The sequence below is a fragment of the Hemitrygon akajei genome, chromosome 11 (assembly GCF_048418815.1).
Source record: "Hemitrygon akajei chromosome 11, sHemAka1.3, whole genome shotgun sequence".
NCBI lineage: Eukaryota > Metazoa > Chordata > Chondrichthyes > Myliobatiformes > Dasyatidae > Hemitrygon > Hemitrygon akajei.
The window spans coordinates 167057894-167075866 of record NC_133134.1 but is presented as its reverse complement, the minus strand read 5'-3'; the positions used below and the strand labels follow the sequence as shown (position 1 = coordinate 167075866).

At 39.5% G+C, this 17973-nt stretch overlaps 1 protein-coding gene across 1 annotated transcript in view; it reads left to right on the top strand.

Moving 5' to 3' along the window:
• eif2s2 (eukaryotic translation initiation factor 2, subunit 2 beta) overlaps positions 1–17973 on the top strand; it is an 86823-nt gene that overhangs the window by 41705 nt on the left and 27145 nt on the right. Inside the window, exons 4-6 of the mRNA XM_073062181.1 lie at positions 4342–4477; positions 7728–7828; positions 15996–16144. Of these exons, the coding sequence (XP_072918282.1) occupies positions 4342–4477; positions 7728–7828; positions 15996–16144 (386 nt within the window). The remainder of the gene's footprint in view (positions 1–4341; positions 4478–7727; positions 7829–15995; positions 16145–17973) is intronic.

Below are 17973 nucleotides of genomic sequence, written 5' to 3'. Positions count from 1 at the left end.
AAACTCCCTGAGGCTATGTATCTTTGTCTCTGGCTCTGGCTAATTGTCAGCCGGTTCGAGTGTGCTAGTAATTGGGTCGCCACAGTATGATTAATAAGTTTGGTGATGCAAAATTTGGCAGTATTGTGGATAGTGTTGGATTCTGATGTGTTTGATCTGAGGATCTTCAAAAACAGGTTGCTTATGATCATTTATTAAACATTGCGAGAGAGAGTGTGGAGTAGGAAAGAATGTGGTCTGGTCATTTTGTACCAGACTGTGAATTCTTTGAAATTTCCATAGATAAAAGTTAACCAATAAGATAGCCCCTGTTCAAGAAATTCAACACCCACCTCTAACACTAAGTTGTTTCCAGAAAGTGGCAACGGCAGCCACTAAAAACATACTGAACAAATTCATGTATATAGGTAGTTATAGAACAATTCAAGTAAGTTCAATAAAATTAAATTCTTGAGGCTCTCTGTTGGTCGAAGTAGACCATGGATATCTGTCTTAGTGATACGCAAGCTGGGCAGTACAATATGGAAAGCAAGCTGTAGCACATGTGACAGGCTCCCCTCTCCATCCAGCTGATGAATCCAAAGGACCGACAAATCTGATACAATTTGGCACCGCTGACATAGCAGGAGGACTGCCTTAGGGACTCGAGTTCCAAATTTTTCCAGAAGATTTGCTCCTGAAGCCTTCACCTTGAGGGGGTATAGTCACAAGGCAGTGGAGATTTGAGATCAGTTTACCTACTCCAACTACGATGAGCTGCCAACTGTGTCTGACAAGCCCCATCTGCCCGAAGAAAGTTAAGTTATAAGGAAAATAACAATAATACAATCAAAAGGAAGGTTGTCTACAGTAGGATTTAGAGCAATGGAATATTGGCAGTTAAAATTTGATCTTGACAAGGATGCATTTTGGGAAGTCAGCTCAATGTAGGATGAAAGCAGTTGATGGTGGGATGCAAAGGAATGTTGATAAACAATGAGACCATTTCAGGTCCTTGAAAGTAGCAACTCTGGTGAAGGCAGCATGCAGCATATAGCATACTTGCGTTCATAGGTGGTACATAGAATAGTTAGGATGCTATATTGCAGTTAGACTATTGTGTGCACTTCTGGTCAGCCTCACTATAGGAAGGATGTGATTATGCTGGGAAGAGTGCAGAGGAAATTAGTACGGATGTTGCATCGCTTGGTAGACTTGTTGACTATTCACTCAACACTGGAGCATCTGGACAACAAAGGTGCATACATCGGGATGTTCTTTATCTTCTATAGCTCTGCATTCAATTTCATCACTTCCTCAATAATCTTAAAGACCTTGACCTCAATGCCTCCTTGTGCAATTGGATCCTCGTATTTCCTTATTTACAAACACCAGTCATTTTGGATTGGCGATAACATCTCCATCAGTACAGGTGCACCACAATGGCTTATGACTGTTGCTAAGCACAGCTTCAGTGCCATATTCAAGTTTGCCGATGACACCACAGTCTTAGGCCGAATCAAAGGTGGTGGTGGTGAATCAGCATGTAGGAGGGAGATTGAAAGTATAGCTGAGTGGTGCCATAACAATAACATCTTACTCAATATCAACAAGACCACAGAGCTGATTATTGACTTTGGGAGGAGAAAACCAGAGGTCCATGAGCTCGTCCTCCTCAGAGGATTAGAGATGGAGAGGGTCAACAACTTTACATTCCACGGTGTTATCATTTTGAAGAACTTGTCCTGGGCCCAGCACATAAGTGCCATTATGAACAAATCAGGCCAATATCTGTACTTCCTTAGGGCTTTGTGATGATTTGACATAACATCTGAAACTGATAAATTGCTATAGATCTGTTGAGAGTATATTGACTGCATCACAGCCTGGTATGAAAACACTAATGCCCTTGAACAGAAAATCCTATTAAAAAGTAGTGGATACAGTCCACAGGTAAAGCCCTCCCCACCATTATGCACATCTACACAAAGCGTTGAATGAAAGCAGCATCTATCATCAGGGGTGTCCACCACACTGGTCGTGCCATCTTCTTGCTGTTGCCATTGGGAAGGTACAGGAGCCTCAGGACTCTCACCACCAGGTTCAGGAATAGTTATTTTCCCTTAACCATCAGGCTCTTGAACCAAGGGGGAGAACTTTACTGAACTTCACTTGCCCCATTATTGAAATGTTCCCACAACCTATGGACTCTTCATCTCATGTTCTCGATATTTATTGCTTATTGGTTTATTATTATTTCCTCTTGTATTTGCACAGTTTGTCTTTTGCAGACACTCATATTAGTGTAGTCTTTCCTTGATTCTATTATGGATTTATTGAGCATGCCTGCAAGAAAATGAATCTCAGGATTGTATGATAGCTTATATGTACTTTGATAATAACTTTACTTTGAATTCTAGTCATGAGGAGAGATTGGCTAGGCCGGCTTTTTTTGCCTTGCAGGCTGAGAGGATGCCCTGATAGAGATGTAAATTTGTGACAGTGATAGATTGAAACATAGGAGCAGACTAAGGCCATTCCGTTCATAAGTCTATTCTGCCATTCAACGTGACTGATTTATTTTCCTTAGCCCCAAGGGAAAGGGTTTCAAAAGCGAGAGCATAGATATAAAATGAGAGGAAGGAGTTTTAAAGGGGGTCTGAGGGGAAAAGTTATTTTATAAAGTGACTGATAGCTGGAGTGTATTGTAACGGAGGTATGGAATCAGATCTAACTAGTACATTAGATGGATTTATGTAGGTAAGATAGAAGGATACAGATTGAATATGGGCGAAAAGATATAGTGTAGATTGGGCTAAAGGGTAAGTATGGATTTGAATGTCCTTTATGTTGTGCAACTGACTCATTCAATGGTAAGTTTTATGGCTAACACCACGTACTGTAAATTCATGTGTATAAACCAACCCGGAGTATAAGACGACTCCACATTTTCAAGGTTTAAAAAAAGACTTTTTCATGTTACCTTTTTTCATGTTACCAACCCCTTTTGTAGAGGTTTTTGATTTAACCAGAAAAGATCACAAGATCTCACATGCTTTGCCAGATCTGGAACCTGGAAATTTTGTGAAACAGTACCTGCTAAGAAAATAGGCCTACACATTGTAGAGCGTTATAAGCAGATTCTTAATATATAAATCAGGGAGGGAAGTTTTGGATTAGGCTCACAATGGTAAAGAATCTTCTGAAATGTAACCCCCGTGAAACCATTTAGCACCCATCGTAATCTCGTTAAAACATAACACGGGGTGGCGGGATCAGTATGTGTACTCAGTATTGAGTTTGCGACCGCCATGTACAAAAGATTAAAACAAATGCGATATGATGCTGGCTTCAAGTTGAAGGTTGTTGATTTTGCTAAAGGAACGTAAACAAGAAAGTGGAGAAAGGCAGAGGACACACTGAGGGAAATGCCAAAAACAAAATGTGCAAACTGCGGGAAAACAGGCCAGTGACCAGAACTGGAAGAAGAAGTTTTAGAGTGGGCGAATCACCAGCGATCGTCTGGATACATTGTTACCAGAGAAATGATTTGAATTCAAGCGTTGAAATGGGCTGGAAAACATCGTGAGGTCAGCGCAAATTTCAAAGCTACGCGAAGTTGGTGCCCCCGATTTAGGAATAGACGTGATCTTGTGTTGACAAAAAACAAAGATTGCTCAGAAAATTCCCGCGAGGTGTTGTTTATGTTCAAGAATGCGGCTGAATGGACGAAGCGGGTTGCTTGAAGTGGGTGAAAGAGGTGTGGTGTCGATGTTCCGGAGGTTTCAGGAGGAAAAGTCACTACTTGTCTGGGACATGTTCAAAGGGAAGTTGTCAGGTGAGACAAAAGCAGCATTGAAAGCTGAAAGTACGGACATTGCAGTCATCCCCGGTGGTTTGATGTCCGTGCTCCAGCCACTAGATGTGAGTTTAAACAAACCATTCAAAGAATTCATGAGTTGACAGTGGAACGAATTTGACTCAAAAACAGCCAATAAATACAACCTGTCTTCCGTGTGTTCGTTTTTTCAATAACCTGACTCCCTAATTTTAGGACCAACATGTAAGGTGAAATTCTTGGCTTATACACAGGAATTTATGGTATCCTCTGAAAAGCTTAGGATCATGACATCCCTTTGCTCTCAATGTACTCTTCATTTTAAATGTTGTGTTCTAGTTGCATGCAGACGGCTGACAATATAAATTACTTGCAGATGTTCCCTAATTTCCTTAAACTCAGATGAGACAATGTGGTACCTTAAAGGCAGTTGCTAACATATCTAAGCTGTTTTGATCCCTGTTGGTGTCTTCTATAATGGTGTGGGGTGCTTAATTTATGGGAGATTTGGCTTTTATTTCTAGGACTTGAAGATTGAAAATGAGCTGCCTGAGCAAGGGGAAGATGATGATGACGCTTTTGACATCAGCATGATGAAAAAGAAGAAACCAAAGCCTGTAACCTTTGAGGATGAGAAAGTAAATGAAAGGACAGATGGCTGTGAGTACAAGCTGCCCTCAGTGGTCTTCCCCGCCCTCTCCAGTCCCCCACATGTCATGGGTATCAGATAAAACATAAGACTGGATTGCGGTGGGTAAACAGAGCCCTGTTGGGAGAAGTGGGAGGATGGGATAGGGCGGGGTGAAAACGATGGGAAGTGTAATACAGGTTAGGATTGAAAACACTTTAGTCAAAAGTTCATGTTAATTTTATTATCAAAATACATATATGTTACCATACACAACCCTGAGATTCATTTTCCTATGGGCATACTCAGCAAATCTATTGAATAGTAACTATAACAGGATCACTGAAAGATCAACCAGAATGTAGAAGACGACAAACTGTGCAAATGCAAATATAAATAAATAGCAATAAATAATGTGGACATGAGATAACAAGATAGTGTCCTTAAAGTGAAATGATTGGTTGTGGGAGCATTTCAATGATGGAGCTAGTGAGTAGTTATCCCCTTTTATTTGAGAGCCTGATGGTTGAGGGGTATAATCTGTTCTTGAACCTGGTGGTGCAAGTCCTTTAAGCACTTGTATCTCCTGCCTGATGGCAGCAGTGAGAAGAGAGTAGTCTGACCACAGAAAGAACTTGCTGAATAGAGCAACTGTTCTTTTTAAGAATGGTGGGACAGTGGGAATTGGAAGCTGAAGGTTTCAAGAACTGTCTGCAACTCAGCAGTCAGAAACACTGTTAGCTGATATCACCAAAGTTGTACTGATAGGTTAAGAACTGTAGATTAGTACTTGAGGTCTTAGTTAGAATTAGTTTGATAGCACTTCTTCAAGGGTAGTCATCTTGCTGTAGTGGGGAGGCTTGTGAGTTCCTGAGATTCCGAGAGCCATGCTGTGCTGGTAGTGTCACCCATGGTGGTAAGGTCAGGGAGGGAGGGAGGGGTTCCAGGCAATACAGCCAAGACCTCAACTGTGGAGCTGACGGAAGATGATGACACTTCTCAGTGACCGTGAAGGCTGTAGCAGTCTTGCAATCCACGCCGCTGGACCCTGGCCATGATCTGTCAAGGACCGTGGTGAGGCAGCCTTCCCACATTAAACAAAGTCACACGCAGGAGTTCTCTATTAATAGAATCGATCCGAATGTCACAGACTAAGTCCCTTAGTGATCAGCAGGTGGCAAAGGGGGCAGGATTGAGAGGTTTGGAAGCCCACGCTGCACCAGGATATATGGATCCTGGATCAGCCTCTTGAAGACCCACTAATAAACAACTCATTTGGAGAATATCATACTCGACTTGAGTGATTGCACTACAACAGGTAGTTAGCACAGATCAGTACTATTGATTCAAAACATGTTACAACCATTAACTTGGTGCACTGTTATTGTCACTGTAAACTGTGCATGTGTAACATTGCTGTCATTGGTGTGAGTTTCCCCTGGACTACCTGGAATCTCTGCACTCTCAAACGTTTGCTTGCAATAAATTATTTTTGACATCAAAGTATTTAAGTACCTCAAAATTGTTGGCCACATGTTTATACTGGGGGGGATAATATGTCTTCCTGTACTTATACTACATAGTCTTAGTAATCAAAGTCACTGAATAAGCTCCCATTTGCAATGCTTCTTTACTTTTCCAAGATTAAAACCCTCAAGGTTATCCAAAGAATTTCAAAAGATTGACAAACCTAATGCTTTTTAGTAAAGTAAAAGTACAGAACTAAAATACACAAACTTATTTTGGAATGTTGAAGTGTAGTGCAGATTTTAAATTGTTGCTTGATAATTTAATTTGCTGGAATTCTGAACATATTTTTCATATAAGCACTATTTTCCTTTGAAGCCAAGAGTCCATATGTAGTTTGAAAAGCCCAGGCAACTTATGATAAGCCAAGAATTTATTGCATTAAGTATTGAGAATCTAATGAATCATTCCATATGCCTGGCTTTCCTTCCCTTTCTTTCCCCAAGAAAGAGCTTTTGAAGGCGTCAATTTACAGACATGGGTACTTGTCCATATGAGCTTTCTTTGCCAGATTACTTGGTCACAGTCTTCCTACATCTGTGCATGTGTATGAAATGGCAATGTTATTGAGCAGAGTTGGACCATTCAAGCCAACTAGTCTGTAGCATGTTTATGCCCATACAAGACTCCTGCTGTGACTGAACAAAGTCATTAGAGACAACTGAAGCTGATGGACATAGAAGTCTTTATTCAGCAAAACAAGCAGCGGACATCATAAGCGAATTACTCTTGAAAGAAGAGGTTTCCCTGACCCAATATTGCATGACATTTTTATATGATGTAGGTCAAAGGTAATAGCAGGACAATCCCATAGTTACAAAGTATCCACAATGCTTTGTTTGATTTTTCAAACACCTCCATTTTCACCCCAGCATTCCAGACACGCAAAGTGAATGTAAATCTGCACTGACTCTAGCTGCATTCATGCATGTGCAAGTGTCTTGGGTGAATGGGTGTTTCCTGGTTTCCAAACAACCTCAGTCTGCAGCTCCAGGAAGACCATTGTTCAGAGCTACATTTAAAATTGAATCTACAATCCACTGGTTGTTGTTGAAATTGGTATTTGCGATATGCCATTGCTCCAGAATACAGTCTTACATCCTCCAGCATCATCTGGCAATTCATTACCAGAAGTAAGCCCTGGTGCTTTAATTTTCTCTTAAACTGGAGGTGTTGAGGCTAACAAGCAATCTGCTGTTGCCTGCATGCTAATTAGCTGGCACAGCACTGAATGAACCTAGATTTGAATGAAACCTGACTTTTAACATATTTTCCTTCAAGTTCACTTTATGCTATTCTTTCTTGAGTTAAATTATGATGGGTATAGACAGGGTAAATGCAAGCAGGCTTTTTCCATTGAGATTAGGTGAGACTAGAACTGGAGATCATGGGTTATTGATAATATCTGAAATGTTTAAGGGGAACATGAGGGGTATCTTCACTTCGAGGATGGTGAAAGTGTGGAATGAACTGCCAGCAGAACTGGTGGATGCAGGTTTGATTTCAGCGTGTAAGAGAAGTTTGGCTAAGTGTGTGGATGGGAGGGATAGGTAGGGCTGTGGTCTGGGGGTAGGTTGGTGAGATTAATAGTAAACTCAATGGGCTAAAAACCTTTTTCTCTGCTTATACTTCATATTATACTTCACAGTATTGCCCACATTTGAGGAGAAAGTTTTAGTGAAAGCCTCTCCACCTTTCTTCCCCTATTGTTTTGGAGGTTAACATCTTCCTCAAACTTGTGATTTATTTCTACAGTAATGGACGATGATGAAAACAAAAGGGATGATGGTATTACTTTCTCCTCTTCGAGTGGCCCAGCTTGGGCAGGATCAGAACGAGACTACACTTACGATGAGGTAAGAATGCCTACTATTTATTCATTGTTTGTTTGTTTATTTATTTAGAGATGCAGCATGGAACAGGCCCCATCAGCCTAACGATGGCACCATTTGGCAACCCACTTATTTAATCCTAGCCTAATCACAGGACAGTTTACAATTACCAACTAACCTACTAACTGGTATGAATTGGATTGTGGGAGAAAACCAGAGCACCCAGAGGAAACCCACATAGTTCACAGTGAAAACCTACAGTCTCCTTACAGATGGCGTCAGAATTGATGTATGAAGTCCAGAACAGCCCGAACTGTAATAGTGTCATGGTAACCACTGCGCTAACATGTTGACCTGTACTTCATTATCTTTCCGTTGCCCACTACTTGTGGAATGAAGGTGAAGAAACACAATTTCTTCAGGGTGAAAGAGTAGAGGACTTTTATTCTTTGGTTTATTTCCATTTTTTTAAAAATACATTCAAGGAATGAATATGGTTAAGCTAACCTTTCATTGCCCTTTGAGGAAGGAAGTATCAAAGATTCCTAAACATCAGAGAAAATAGACACCTAAATTGTCTTTAAATGTAACCCCTAGTTCCAGATTTTCCCTCAATAAAACACTTTCATTATATCCAAGAAGCTGCAGATGTTGGAATGTGAAGCCGCAAACAATGTATACATCTATATACCACTGTTTACATTTATATATTGCAGAAAAGGTTACCATGTTTTACGAAAACTTTGTTTTTGAGTGTACCATAAATGTCAAAAAGGAATGTATTCCATGATTAATTTACGCCAACCAAAAAGTCCAGGGGCCTTATCGGATATCCAACAAAGTAAAATGTTCTTCCTTGCACAAAAAGTCAGGAGGTTAAAAAGTTTTTTCTGATCTGTATTAATAATACGACTGCTGGGTAAACCTAAGAGAAAAGACACTGGGTCCATTTCAAGCTCTGTCTTCAGAATCTTTTCCATTTCACCCAAAATATCACTCCAGTATGCCTGAAGTTTGGGACAAGTCCAAAAACAGTGGGCGAAAGTTCCAGTATTTATTTTACACTTGGAACACCTTGGAGAAAACCCGTTTTAAATTTCGAGAGACGATCTGGAGTCACATGGGCTCTATGCAGAATTTTGAGTTGCAATGCTTTAGTTCTATTACAAATTGAAATCTTCTTTGCATTATCACAGATGTCTTCCCATGTTTCAGCTTTAATTTCTACTCCCAGCTCTTCCTCCCAGACCCTTCCCAGCTGCTCAGTCTCTCCACAAGAACATTCCCTCAGGATGCTGTAAAAAGTACTGTTACGGATTCAAGCAACAATAAATTTATGAGTTAGGCAGGGGTATTTATAACAAATAACACGTTTATTAAACACTGAAAACAAACCCCCCAAAAGTAAACAAAATTGCTAACGTAACCGGAAATCAGCTGCTGTGCGGCAGCTTAAACAGTTCTTAAAGCGATGTTGCAAAAACAGTTCTTCAAAGTAGTATTGCAAAAGTTCAAAATGCTTACAGTCCATTTAAGGGAGAGACTTTTTAAGACGATTTAAATTCTCTTTCATGTCGTGTTGCGATCCCCAGTCGAACTACTTTTCCCACGGAGAATTTACGAAGATTAAATGTAACAGCTTAAAGGCACTGAACTTTCCTTTACAACACTGTACTCAATCCTTTCTGCTATTTCACAGGGATTAACACGAGCACAGTCAACGAATTCCTTCCGAATAAGGATCAAACAAGGTCGAACCTGTTTCACCGTCGAAATCGACTTCCCTCGATCTTTTAACTCCCAAACTCCGATCTTCACTCTCCACTGATTCTCAACTAGCAGTATTATACAGAAACTGCTGGCAATGACCTTTTAAACTTTAGGCATTAGATAAAACTTCATCTTTCAACTAAACTGCGTCATAACATTAAATCATGCAGTGGCATGAAGTCAACATGGCAAATCCAGCCACGAACTGCCCCTCCTCACAGGGAGGGGTCCTCCTTTTATACCCTGTAAAAAAAAACCTGTCACATGACCTCTACTGGCGGGAAAATGACATCACTCCACCATCACAAGACCATTACCTCAAGTCCAGTATAGCTTCAACCCCAGTCACGTGACAAGGGTACCACTGTCACGTGTCACGGGTACGTAACAGTACTAATGGAGACTTCACCCTTAGAACAAAACACCTTCTTTTCTATGTCAGAACTATAGAAATCAGTTAACAATGATTTTTTTTCTGTATATAATCTCTTATCTGAAAGATACGAATAAGATCCTTGTTGGGTATGTTAAATTTCTGTACTATTTGACTAAAAGACATCATCGTTCCTTCATCAAACAAATCTCCTAGATGGAAAATACCCTTAAAATCCAGAGTTTAAATACGGAGTCCATTATGCCAGGCTGAAAATCTGGACTGCAGGTTATTGGAGTGAAGGGTGATATTTTCGCTGCGTTGCCCTCAATTTATCGCACTGCCCTCCAAGCCCTGACCGTTAATTGTTATTGGATTGCGACAATATTCCTTAACTAGTTTCATTTTATTGAGGAAAAGCAAATTAATAAGAGGGCATTTTGCTTATGAAGTTTCAATGTCTAGCCAAATTGAGGAGAGGTTCCTGGAAACCCAGTCAACCACATAAGATAAAAAGCAACTTAATTGATATTTTTTTGATGTCAGGAAAATCCAGACGCCCTAGACTACTGGGAAGCTGTAAGTTAGGCATTTTAATACCGGGTCTTTTTTTTCCAGATGTAAGAAACAAACCAGCCATTTATTTTTAAGAATTTGTTGGATAAAAATGACTGGAATCATTCGTATTGGGCAGAGCAGATGAGGACAAATGTTCATTTTGAGCAAGGATATCCGGACAAGCCAAGAAATGGGAAGAGTGCTGCATCGCTCGAGATCCTATTTGATTTTGTCAAATAACTGTGTTAAGTTAGCTTTGAACAATTGATCAAACGTAGGTGTGTTAGATATGCCTAAGTAAGGCGATCATTTAAAGGGGAAAACACCCTGAGTGTCAGGTACCTGCTGCAGATTCCCCAGAGGAATAGCTTTTTATAACCTGAAAAGGCGCTAAATGAATTGATGCATTGTATACGGTCATGCACTGATAAAGCAGGGCTTGATAAGAAAATTAGAACATCATCCGCATACAATGTAATTTTATGTGACTTTAGTCCTATGTCTGGAGCAGATATTTTGGGGTCTTGCCAAATAGACTCAACCAGTGGCTCGATCACCAGTGTGAAAAGTAGTGGTGATAAATGGCAGCCCTGCCGGCTGCCCCTCAGAATACTAAAATTATCCGTCCTAATACCATTAGTGAGAATCACAGCCAAAGGGTCATTATAAATATTCTTTACCCGCTAAATAAAATTATTGCCCAAACCAAATTTTTCTAAAGTGAAAAAAAGATACGGCCACTTGGCATGATCAAAGGCCTTTTCTGTATCTAAGGAAACCACCGAGCCGTCCACTGCCTGTTGCTGACATGCCTGAATCACGTTAAGTAATCTTCTGATATTGTTAGATGATCTACGGCCTTTTACAAAACTCATTTGATCCTCTTTTATGATAAAAGGTAACACAGTTTCTAATTGCAACGCTAAGGTTTTAGATAATATTTTAAAGTCAACCTTTAACAATGAAATAGGCCTGTAGGAGGCACAATCTTCAGGGCTCTTTCCTTTCTTAAAAATTAGGGAGATTTTAGCTTCTCTCAATGTTGGTGGGAGAGACCACAATTAAATGCATGATTGAACATGTTTAGAATAGGCCCTGATAATAACCCTGTGAACTCTTTATAGAATTCACTAGTGAGTCCATCAGGACTAGGGGCCTTCCCACTTTGAAGCTGTCTCACAGCTTCCTGTATCTCATGTATAGATAACGGGGCATTGAGGAGGGACTCTTGTTCAGAAGAAAGGCCTGGGAAATAGATCTAGATTCCTGAAAAAGGACTCCATCCTAGATTGTCCATTATTACATTGCTCAGATTTATACAGTTTAGAATAAAAATTCTTAAACACATTAATCATTTTAGAATTACTAGTGAGGGCTCCTGTCCCATCCCTAATTGAAGTTATAGTCTGCGAGGCGTTTTTCTTTCTAGTTAAATAAGCCAAATACCTGTCTGGTTTTTCACCATGTTCAAACAATGGTTGTTTAGTTATGATTTAATTGTTTTGGTAACCATTCCTTTAACTGGACCTTGTTGCCTTGCTCAGTTCTTTATTATGAAAAACCTATGTCTTCAATGTTCATATTATTGGGATGTTTACCATACTGTCCATACAGTGTTATCATGGCACAGTACCATAGCAGTTAGCATAATGCTTTACTGCGCCATCTGTGAGACTCCCATCACTGTCTGTAAGGAGTTTATATGTTCTCCCTGGGACTACACAGATTTCCTCCAGGTGCTCCAGTTTCCTCCCACATTCCAAAGAAGTTTGAGTTGGTGTTAATGAGTTGTGGGCATGCTATCTAGTCTGGGAAGCATGGCGACAATTGTGGGCTGCTCCCACCACATTGGCTGTTGACACAAATGACACATTTCACTGAATGTTTTGATGTACTTGTGACAAAGCTAGTCTTTTCTTTGATTAGATTATATAAAGCTATTTCATTTATTTGGGGGGTGGGCAAGTACTTGTTTGTGTGTTTTTCTCATTAGAATGGAATTAATTTAAGTGTTGCAGTACAACCTCAGGTAGTCAGAGTGGGAACCAAGAAGACATCATTTGTGAATTTCATTGATATCTGCAAACTGTAAGTTGTCAGCACTACTTGATCATAGATTTTTAGTCCCCTTTCTCATCTCAGCTGAAAGACTGATTTTAATCAGTTAAGTATAAATGTCAAATCCACTGCACTTTCTAATTTTCTGGCTATTTGACTGTTAACAGCAAGAAGCTTGCTTTGTTTTGAGTTTTAACAACACTTCCAACTGAAATGAAATGCTGCCTCTTTTTATTGCCAAGTAGCAGAAGTTGTGCCATAGTTTATACTCATCACAAAAGGTTTATATGACTTGTCTGCTTGTCTATGAGCATAATTTGAGATGAGACTTCAAGGGCAGCAGTTCTTGCACTTCCCAGTTAACCTTGAGAAAGTGGTGGTGGGCTGTCATTTTAAATTGCCATGGTTTTGAAAGGACTACCTTGGTGTTAGGAATTCTGGGTTGCTTGAAGGCTACAGTGCAGGGTTCATCATAACTTTCTTATTTAGAGAATTGACTTAGAAGTGGAACCCTTTTCCAGCTCACATTGGCCTTCTGGGCTGCAGATGGGTTTGGAGGTGTCAGTCTTTTGCTTCTCTACCTTAGAAATCAAGTGTATCTGCAACATTTGCAGTTAGAGTTTCACTGTTCACAGGCTTCCAGACAGAGAGACAACCATCTAGTACTACTCTCTGGCTTCTCCAGTGAAGCTAATATCTTTTGATACTACCTGCAAATGCAGTGAACACTGTTCACTCAGAGCTGCGTGGCCAAGCAGTGACTGAAATGCTTTTGTTACTGCACAGCTGGAGTTTTCTTTTATGTAATGTTAATATAATTTTTAAATTAGGCTAATATAATTTTAATCTGTTAATATAATTAAATGTATTGTATTATGTATTAATAAATATCCATAAATTTTCATACTACAGATTTTACTTTGAAGCATTTTAGAGCTTTAATGTGTTTACATTGGGGGTGTTTGAAGTTGTAGCACTGTTACAAATTGTAACAATAAACCCAGAATATAAGTTGGTAGCTGATTGTTAATAAACTGTCAACCCGCTCAATGCCGATGCCATCTAGTCAAAACATTTTACTTTTGCCATTGTGTCTGTTGGTTGTTTTGACTGCCTGAAGTAATTTATTTATGTTGTGGGTTGTATTTGTTACACAAAAAAATTAGTGTCATATAGTTTTTAGTTGTGATTCTCCAAGACAGCAGTATTTTATGCTGTCATTTAAGACATTTCACTTTGTCCTAGCCATTTAATTTGCAAATGTAGAACAGCTTGGAAGTATTAATCTTTGATGCAAACATTCAGCTTGCTTTTAGCTTATAATTGGCTAGGTTTAACCTAGCTAGCAGTATATCTTTAGTCAAAAGAGAGTCTGGATGTGCACCCTATAATTTTGTTATTCTACCTTGCATCCGTAAATAATATAACTGAAACCAGATTGAGTGGTTTATTGAAGAATATGTCATACTGTGCCTTCACAGCAGGAATGCACTGTAGCTGAAGCAGTTTACACGTGATGTAGTAATTGAATTGGAAAAAATGTTAACTTAATTTGGACAGTTTTTGACATCTTAGTAGACTTTAATCTGATGCAAAATGTGTGCATATATGAAATAACATCTGTGTGCATGTCCTGTCATATTCGGCTGCTAATTCTATCAAAAAAAGATTGGCCTTATTTGTCAAATGTACATTGAAACATAAAGTAAAATGCATTGTTTGTGTCGAATCAAATCAGTGAGGATTGTGCTGGGCAGCCCATAAATGTCATCACGTTTCTGAAGCCAGTACAGTGTGCCCTCAGCTCACTAACACGATGTCAGCCTCCAATAGCTTCATTTTCAAGGAGTTTCTATTGTAGGATGGATTTTTACTTCAATTACTTGCCATTGGAGGAATTATAATGTTGCTGCTATAATTAAGTACTGCCTGGGCTCTTGCATATGTGTTATGACTGGAATTTTGATCATGAATTCCTGAGTGATGAATATAAAGTGGGGTTAGAATCATGTCATGACTATGTTCTAGAAACACAGAAAAACTACAGCACAATACAGGCCCTTTGGCCCACAATGCTATGCAGAACATGTATGACCCACCTATTTCCCATCTGTTAACCCTTCACCTAGTGCTACTAGCTATCTGGGATCGTTCTACAAACTCCCAAGAATTGCAAGAAACCAATGAGGTAGTATTTGTAATTGTTATTCTTTGGACATGCAATTTTCATTTTCTAAAAAATAACATTGGGAGAAATTTGTTTGCCTGGTCACAGGGCATTTGAAGTCAATGATGACATTCTGCCTGACCAAGCCTGTGTCAAGTCTAGCTCACAAGCTCTATAGTACCAGGGGAGATGAATCCATAAAATAAAGCATGGTTTGACTGCTCCAAGGAGAAGTTTAAAGTTGGAGAGAAGACTTCACAGAGGCAGATGGGTGTGCACTTTAGTAGAATGAATAAAGGCATTTTCTAAACAGGGAGCAAATTTAGAAAGGGACTTGGGAGACCATGGAGATTCCCTAAAGGTTAACTTGTAGGTTGAGCCAGTAGTAAGAAAACCAAATGCAATGTTAGCATTTATTGCAAGAGGACTGGAATGTAAAAGTAAGGATTTATCCTGAGGCTTTATAATATGCATTTGGAATATTGTGAACAGTTTTGGCCTCTTATCTAGGAAAGGATGTGCTGACATTTGAGAGGGTTCAGAGGAGATTCACAAGAATGATCCCAGAAATGAAAGGTTTAATATATGAGTAACATTTGGTGGCTCTGGGCCTGAACTTGCATGAGTTTAGAAGATGGAGATGGGGGAATCTCATTGAAAGGCCTTAACAGAATGGACATGGAGAGAGACTTTCCCAATAGAGCGCAAGTCTGGGACCAGAGGACACAGCTCAGAATAGAAGACAGTCTTTAGAGATGAATTTCTTTAACCAGAGGGATGGTGAATTGGTGGCTGAGAAGGCCAAGTCATTGGGTATATTTAAAGCAGAGTTTAATAGGTTCTTGATTAGTAAGATTGTGAGAAGAATGGGCTTTGGCGATGGATGCGGAGCAGACTCAATTGCTGAATGGCCTTATTCTGCTCCTATGCTTTATGGTCTTTATTGATATAAATGTTAGGCACATATCTTAAATCTTCAGTGTTATATTTCTGTCCCGTTGCATGTGCATTTTGCATGTATGTATATGTATATATGACGGCATTCATTTACTTTTACAATGTGTTTTATAGGATTGCTTTTATATTTATATTTATTGTGTTTTTTTGCAAAGTGTTCTTATGCTATGTTAGATCCAGAGTAACAATCAATTTGTTCTCCTTTGTATTCGTGTACTGAAGAATAACAATAGACAATCTTGAATCTTAAATGTATTTCTAGGTCCTGCTCAGAACAGAAGTATTTATATACCTTTTTTTTCCTTTAGTTGCTGACCCGTGTATTTAATATAATGCGAGAAAAAAATCCTGATATGGTGGCTGGGGAGAAGAGAAAGTTTGTTATGAAACCACCTCAGGTGGTCAGAGTGGGAACTAAGAAGACGTCATTTGTGAATTTCACTGATATCTGCAAACTGTAAGTTCTCAGCACTTTCCAGTCCCCTTTTCATCTTAGCTGAAAGGCTGACTTTAATCGGCCAAGTTAATTAAAATTTGATGGGAATAGTGAACAGATTGCAAAGATAATCAACTGTAGAAATTTGCGGCTTAAACTTCTCTCCTGTTATGATATTCCCGTTATTGAAATGATTACAATCTTAACAGAGGTTTTGAGGTGATTGGGAGAGGGGCGGTGAGTAAGTTTGACATAATCTGTGGAAAAGTCCAAGAAGCCATAATTGTTTTTCAGAAGTCTTTCTGGACACCTGTGTGCTATGTCACACTTATTACTCAATTAACTATATGTGCATTTATTATCCAAAGTTGAAAGGCTGGCAAATGACTTTTTTTCAAGTTATGAGTGCTATGTGATTTTTGAGGTTCTGATTGGATCCTGAAGCATTTGGTAAAGATCAATTTCAGGTGAAACTCACATTGTACTTGGAGTTCCAATTGTACAAATCCATGATTCACAAATTGTGTTACTATACAAGCACAATGTTATAATTACTTAAGCACTACACGTTATAGCCTGAAAGTCAAATCCACCATGGCAACATGAAGGATGGGTTTGTGATGTTTGGATGAAAGTGAAACCTCGTTGGCCCTTCACTAACAGCCACTGGACTCAGAAGTGAGAAACCCACCTTTCCTACACTCCATATGTCTAGGGTAGATGTGACTTGTGTCCCGCCAAATCTGTGAGTTTGGGATGTCTCGCCCACCTAAACCCTGGTTTGTGTGAATACTATGTAACTTGTTGCTCCCATGCAGTCACCTGGCGGCAAGAAATAACAGGCTGTGCACTGCACACAACTATAAGGAAAGTATATTTATGAATGTTAGCTTAACCAAAGAGTTATTAAAGAAAAAAAAACATAAGGGCCCATCATAATTAAAACAGTTAAATGCGCACAGTTTGGAGCTCAAATCTTCCAAAAGCCATTGTGTCCAATGTACTCTTGGCACCAACTGCTATTCACTGATTCCCAGTAGAGTTCCACCTCTTGAATTCCAACAAATTTCTCTCAATCTCCTGTGGAAAAAAAAAGACCTCAATCCACCTCAGTGTCCATCACAAAACCTCCTCCCCAGTGTTCTCTTGAACCTTCTCCCAGGTCCACCATCCTGATTGGATGATACAAAACACCTAAGCATCCCTTATCTTTAACGGTAACCCAAACACTACCAGCAGACCACACTGCTTCTACAGAAAACCATTATGTGAAATATCCTACAAAGTTAGTAGTAAAAATCTTTACCAGGGCATTACAAAAGCATAAAATGCAGTTTGTTCTTCTAGTGTTCCCAAGGATATTCTATTGCTTTTTTTCCCCTGAAATTTTGAACTTTGGACATTGCTCTCAAGACTAACTTCATCCATAGCTTTATAAGTTGGATGACGATACCATTGTAGTAGTGTGCATCTCAAATAACAATAAGTCAGAGTACAGGCGGGAGATAGAAGATGGAGAGCTTAGTGAGTGACACTGTGTCATGACAATAAGTTTTCCCACAATGTCAACAAAAGAGCTGGTCGTTGACTTCAGAAGGGGGGGGGGGGGGGGTTATGGCGGTGCACATGCTCCTGTCCATATCAGTAGTTTTGAGGTTGAGAACTTCAAGTTCCTACGTGTGAATATCGCCAATACCCTGTCATGGTCCAACTATGTTGATGTCACAGCCAAGAAAGCCCAGTAACATCTCTACATTCTCAGGATGCTAAAGAAATTAGGCATGTCCCTGTTGACGTACCAATTTTTATTGATGCACCATAATTCTATCTCCTTTACAGTAGCATTGGAG